This window comes from Thalia democratica, chromosome 4 (assembly GCF_965202585.1).
Source record: "Thalia democratica chromosome 4, ktThaDemo2.hap1.1, whole genome shotgun sequence".
In the NCBI taxonomy this organism is placed as follows: Eukaryota; Metazoa; Chordata; class Thaliacea; order Salpida; family Salpidae; genus Thalia; species Thalia democratica.
Window position 1 is genome coordinate 60,094,839 of NC_139168.1, and position 6,868 is coordinate 60,101,706.

General features: G+C 25.3%; 1 protein-coding gene across 1 annotated transcript; it reads left to right on the top strand.

Annotated features, from left to right (window-relative positions):
* The first annotated feature begins 800 nt into the window (after window positions 1-800).
* LOC145834459 (DNA repair protein RAD51 homolog 4-like) lies at window positions 801-2,065 on the top strand. The gene has a single exon (XM_082941894.1). It carries the CDS (start codon window positions 840-842, stop codon window positions 1,830-1,832), a length of 993 nt encoding a protein of 330 aa, XP_082798020.1. The 5' UTR covers window positions 801-839; the 3' UTR covers window positions 1,833-2,065.
* Window positions 2,066-6,868: the final 4,803 nt, after the last annotated feature.

Here is a 6,868-nt window from a genome sequence, read left to right on the forward strand (position 1 = left end):
ATTTTTAAAGATTCCTTGCAATATCTAGTGTAAGTTTAAAAATTTGTCTAAAATATACCTCAGACTTTTTATTGTCCTTCCTCATTAACTCCAGAATATCTGTTTCAAAATTTAAGATGTTTTTTAAGATTCATGCACTTCAAAATAGATTTCATGTACTATAGTGTGCACCAGTGCGCACTATCACTAACTCCAAAATATCTAGTATTAGTTTCAATATCTAGTGAAAGTTTCAAAAATTTACCATAATATCTAGTGTAAATTTTTAAAAATAGCCTGAAAATACGCCTGAGACCTTTTTTTTCTTCATCATGAACTCCAGAGTATATAGTAAAAGTTTAAACATTTAGGATATTTTTCAAATTAGTATTGATGCACCCCAAAGTAAATTTTGTGCACCCCAATTTATAATTTGTGTACACCAGTGCACACTTTCTAATCAACTTTTTTTAAGCATTAAGATATTTTGAAATCTATAACCAGGTAGTGTAGCACATACACCACACTAAACCAATAAACACACAACATCAAAAAAAGAAGCATTTTCAATAACTTTTGTAGCACCACAAAAAATCATTCAGAATTGTTTTTTTAGAAATAAAATGAATAAACAAACTACATTCAACAATAAATATAAACAAAACAGTATTATTAATTCAAAGATAATTAAAGTGAACTTGTAAAATATTTTTTAACAGTTTTCAAAGTTTTTAAATATACATTTCAAAATTTTGATGCTTTATAGTTAAAATTTTATAATATTGAATGAAATGATATTTTATAAATTTTATTTAGTGAGCTTATATAGAACTGGTAGAAAAAAAGTTTTATTTCCTAAAATGGCCACCCTAAAAGTCGAAAATATTCCAGCAATTACTGAAGAAATATTAGCAAAATTAAAAACTAAAGGTTTTCAGAGAGTAGCTGACTTTATTTCAGCAGAGCCAACAAGAATAACAGCAGTGTCTGGTTTACCTCATAAAAAGGTTTTAGCTATTAGACGACTTTTGTTATCACAGTTTTCTTCATTTCCAGTCAATGGTAAAGACTTGTATGAGGAGTACCTGAACACAACTTCAGTATTGGCTACTTCTTCATCACGTTTAAATGAGTTACTATCCAGTGGCATTTATACTGGTGAGGTAACTGAAATTGTTGGTGCTTCCTCCACAGGAAAGACCCAGCTGTGCATGTCATGGGCGTGTAATGTAGCAATGACGTACGAACAAAATGTAATCTACATTGACTCGTCTGGTAGCACGTCTCCACGAAGATTTGCTGACATTATCAAAAACAACCAGTCAAAAAAGACATTTTCTTTGAGTAGTCTGCTTTCAAGGATATGTATAGCAAGCTGTTTTGATTATGAAGAGCTCAAGAATTTGTTGTTGAAGCTGAAAAAAGACATACAAAGCAAAGAAGATCCTTTCATGTCATCTCTGAAAGCCATTGTTATAGATTCAGTGACACCAATTTTGATGCCACTGTTTTTTTCTCATACTTACATGGAAGGTAACGCTGCAGTCCAAGAATTCAGCCAAATAATAAACTCTTTAGCTTACAATTATTCAATATCAATTGTAGTTATTAATGACATGGTCTCAAATAGAGCTGGAAAAGGTCCTCACTGTCCTTACACGACTGTAGAGGGTAGAAAACCAGCTCTTGGCATAACGTGGAACAACGTTAGTAAAATTAGGATATTTTTGAACAAACAAGACAGTGATAGCAACATCAAAGCGAGAGTTGTCAAAAATCCTCGTCTGTTTTCAGCAATATCAAAAGAGATAACTCTAAAAGTGACAGATAAAGGTGTTGTTGATGTAAATTAAGTTTAAATAATCTTTAATTTTAACTATTGACTTAATAAAAAAAACTAAATTAGTTAAAAACAAAGTTCAATAGTTATTTTATTTTCTTAACAATGTCAAGTTTTAGTACTGTTATGTTTAATAAATGCTTTTTATATTGATTGTTAATTAACTTTGCTCTTCTTGAGATAACCAGAATTGTGTTAAAAAATACATAAGTTTGATAAAAATGAGTTAGAACTTTTTACTTATTGAATTATTCAGCACTGATTATTTATTTAGAGTTGATTTTATTCAACAAAAAAAAATTGAATGATATTTTACATTCTAAAATAAAATGCAAAAAAATACTGTCTTTACGAAACTTTAACTAAATTTATTCAATTTGTAATAAAAGGGCAAGCTTTTTATGTATTTTGTAAAATTATATCAAATATTTTATTACAGCAGTTTTGTTTTAAAGCGTTTTAAAAAGAATAGTTATTTCTTTTGCTAAAAGTTCAATTTTTAATCATAAAATATTTGCTGCTTATATTTATGTTTATAGACAACTGTATTTATACGCAATTACTCCACTATACGCAAAAACTTACAACGTTTCTAATATTAAAATACGAACTCTACAGAGTCCAACTTCCGAAAATATTCAAAGTTTGTATACTTTTGGAAATATGACTTTGTTAATTGTTCATATTTTTAATTTTAATATTTATTTTAACAGTTTACTACTAACAAAACAATGTTTCACTCCTATATTTGCATATATGAGATCCTCAGTTGTTGTAAACAAAAGACATTTAAGTCGAGATCTTTAAATTGTTAAATTAAAAAAAAGTTACAATATTATATTTTATAATTAGCGAAGCGTCGTAAGTCAATAAAGTAATTGAATAAGAAACAGTTAATTTAGTTTTTGAATGGGCTCTGCTTGTTTGTATCTTTTGGATTTAATTCATAATTGCGTTATATCTTTTGACAATTGTGTTTATGTTTTTTTGTGACAAAATGATAATAAAACCATGAAGGAAATATGTATTTGATCTTTAGTTTCTAACCTTGAAATTAATTTACTTATTGCTGTTCTGTTGTTAATATTTTGTAAAATGTTTTTTATTAAAAATATATTTTAAGTAATGCAGACTCACATTTTTTAATAATCCTATAAGACCTAAAAAGTTTTTGTTCAGCTTTAGAGTATATACATTTAAAGTTTTGAATTAATTTAATTATTTTGTGATTTTAAAATAAGAACTCTTTCTTACACTTATAGATTAAGTAAAAACACTCAAAATATTAAAGTTTAATATTTGCAGGTGGTACATGCATAGAAGAATTATTCTTACAAATTTTGTTTACTTTAAAAATTTTACTTACTTACTTTCATTATTGCCCATATTATAGAATCTAAATATAATTTCCCTCTCTTATTATATATCGCCTCTTAACTGTACAAATACCCATTTATTTATCTCCCCTTGTTTCCCACTTTGAAAAATCCTTATCTAAACCTAGATAGTGTTTTCCTACAAAGAAACAGAAAATTATCGAATATTGAGGTTACAATTTTTTTAATTTGAATTGAACAAGACAAATTATAAAATTATTTTACGTATACTTTTTCGTAGCTAATTAAATGATATAAATTAAAATTCCTAAATTATTTTTTATATAAAGTTATAAATAAAGCTTATTGTGTTACAGATCAATATGTTTTATGGTATTTATTAATCCAAACAAAACAATTTTTCGGAGTATAACAATAACAACAATTTTCAAACTACTTAATTAATTGAACTGACGCACGTTGCTCTTATTACTATTGTCATTAGTTTAACACAGAGAAACGTCAACTCAGTAGTACAAGTCAGTTCAAGTACTTTGCGAATTGTAGTGATTGCTAAATGTTTTTATCAATTTATCTGCAAAAACAAACACTTTTGTCATTAGTATTAGGTTTTATTTTTTAGCTTTATATGTTGAAAATATTTATTTAATGATTTTTTATCTGAAAACGAAAAACGTATTTTTTGTATCAGAAAATTTTTGCTTTTTCATGTGCATTTTGTTTACGAAAAGGTTACAGGTAATTTCGTAGAAAAATAGTAGATTGCTTTCCTAGAAGACTTTAAGTTACTATCTAGTTTATAAATATTGTGCTAACTTTATATATCCGGTGGAAACAAATTTGAAAAGGAATCAATTCAACCAGAAGATTCATATATTGAAAAATATTTATTTCAAACTCGGACAGTTACTAAGTTTTACCGCTGAACGGTTTATCAAACTGCAATTTTATTTTTTCTAATAGGATGACAAACTATGCAAAAGTTGATGTTTTTTTAATTATTTTCGGTTATTTAAAGAAAATTTTATTCATTTTGGCGTAGATTCTCTTTTTTTTTTAGAATCGGAGTTTGATAATTCGCTCATCGGTGAAACTCAGTAACTGTCTGAGTTTGTAATAAATATTTTTCAACATTTTGTTTACTTAGCACAAGTCAAAACAATATAAGACCAAATATTTTGAGCGTATTTTTTTATCGTTCAGTAAAGTATAATTAAGTATATAATTATTTAGTATTTTTATTCAAAAAAAAATTATATTATAAAGTAAAAAAGAACTTAATAGCAGTAATCTTTTAGTTGAATACGTACTTACGTCCTACCAATGCAACTTTTGAGAAAAAAAAAACTTTTTTTTTATATGCATTTTTATATATTCACATAAACTATTCTACTTATAATCAATAGTAAAAAAATATATTGACGCTTTTATATACTTTAAAAAAAAAAAGAAATATACAAATAAAAAATTGTAATGAACACATAATATGTATTTAATAATATGTTTTATAAAAGTAATGTTGAGTGCAAGTTTTATTTATATTCATTATTAAACTTATGAAAACACATTGAGTTATATTAAACAAAATTAGGAACAATGTAATTGAAATTTACTTAGAACTAAATATCGTTGAAAATATGTCTGCTGAGTAGCCTTTAGTTTTGGTCTTTTGAACTTTTTATTTTTAGCAAGTTTTTTTTTTCAAAAATTCTTGAAATTTACTAAGACTAGATCATAGTTTTCCATAATCAATACCATCAGCAGCTTGCATTTCTGCTGAAGACAATTTATTTTCTTAAACATAGACGTTGCGTTAACGTTATCGATAATATTGTTTGCTTGTAACACGACAAACTCGTTAGAATTCGATTTGGTCATTCTTATCTGATGTGTCATCATCCATTATTGCTCGATGTTTTTTAAAAGTTAATTAAACAATCTTTGTAGTCAACATCGACCTTCGTTTTAAGGGTTTGTTTAACAATTTTAACATTACATTAACCTCTCGCGAATCTATGTACTAGTAAAGTTACTCATTTTAAAATTATAAAATATAATTGTTACATCTGAAGGCCTTTAATATGTTTAGTAATTTCTGATAGAAAAACCTCTTAATTTTGTTTAACCATGTTATCTCATTTAATTACGCACTTTTCCTTTGGACACAATGTGCGTAGATTCGCGAGAAGTTACTGTAACGGTTTTTACCATAATGTTTAACTAGCATAGAGCTTAAGATTATAGTTAAGTATAGGATATCACAAAAAACTTTTTGTTAAATCGTTAAACGTTTAAAAGGTTATGTTAAAAACAAATTATTACAGTAAAAAATAAAGTAAAAAATTTGTTAATGACAACACTAAACATATAACTTGGCCAAAAAACTTAGTAAAAAAAAATTAGTTTTGTTTTTTTCATTTTATATAACTAAAAGAGTCATTACTAAAATAATCTTAGAGCTTAGTTACTGAATCATTTAAGTTTTCTTTATAACTTAAGTTCTGCATAATTAGTTGGTCTTTCAAAATACGTTAAATGCTAAGTCTAAACTTAATTTATTAGCATTTATAGTCTATGTATATTACATTCTAATGAAGTTGTTTAATACAAAACTTTAGACTAGAGCTTCTACAGTACGCCTATTGGACTGACTTCAAATAATTATATAAACTATTTTTTAAACTATATATTTTTAAGGCAGTACAAACCTTTAAAAAATACTACCTAAGTTTACACGAAAAACTTTAACTAAATGTTCCTATTTTATAATGAAACTTATTATTTTTACATAAGTTTTGATGTTTAGTAAAATAGATTAAAGTTTTTCAAGGGAGGTAAGAAGTTAACCCTTTTGGATGAAATGATATAACACATGATGGCTTGATGGTTTTAATTATTGTTTTTAAAAAGTTTGCTACGGTTAAATTTTACTTAAAATACTAATTAAGTTTCATTCTTGAATTATTGACAATAAAATATTTCAAAATGAAATGAAATTTTATCAAAAAACTTACATTAATAAATAAAAGGTATGTTATATTTTGATATTGAAATAAACCATTTGTTTTTTTATCGCATAGTTTTAATATTATAGTGACAGTTATTTTGCTAAAGTTGTAAACTAAAAAAAAAGTTAACAGTATGCCGAGCCAGTGAATAAACAGAAAAAAAAAGCTAAATAAAGCTTTAAAAAAAAGTAATTTTTCCTTATTTAAATAAGTCAGATTTGCATAAAAGCAAATATACATAAGATATTTAACTGCTTGCTATTTTTTGAAAAAAAATTAAATAAATGGCTAATAATCGATTTTAAATACTTATTTATCTAAATACGCATTTTTATTTGTGGAATCACGATGTTTTGAATTATTTTCAAACGATCATGTCCGATGTTGTCTAATGCTGTAGATTTTTTTAAAAGCTCAAAATAATGCAGTTTTTTCTTGCTTAAAAAAACTAACTTGTTGATAAAAGTGTATTATTCTTAAATATTTTATTTTAATACTTTATCTAAAATTTATTAGTTACAATTTTTGGGACTTAAATAACTAAAATTACTAATAATAAAAAACAGAATAACAGAATGTGTTTAACTTTTAGCTATATAAAACTTTTTAAATTTTCATTATAAACTTTAACTTAAAAATAACTACATTTAAGTTCTAACCTAAGGCAAATTTTGGCTTTTTGAAACACATATTTTTAAATGTAA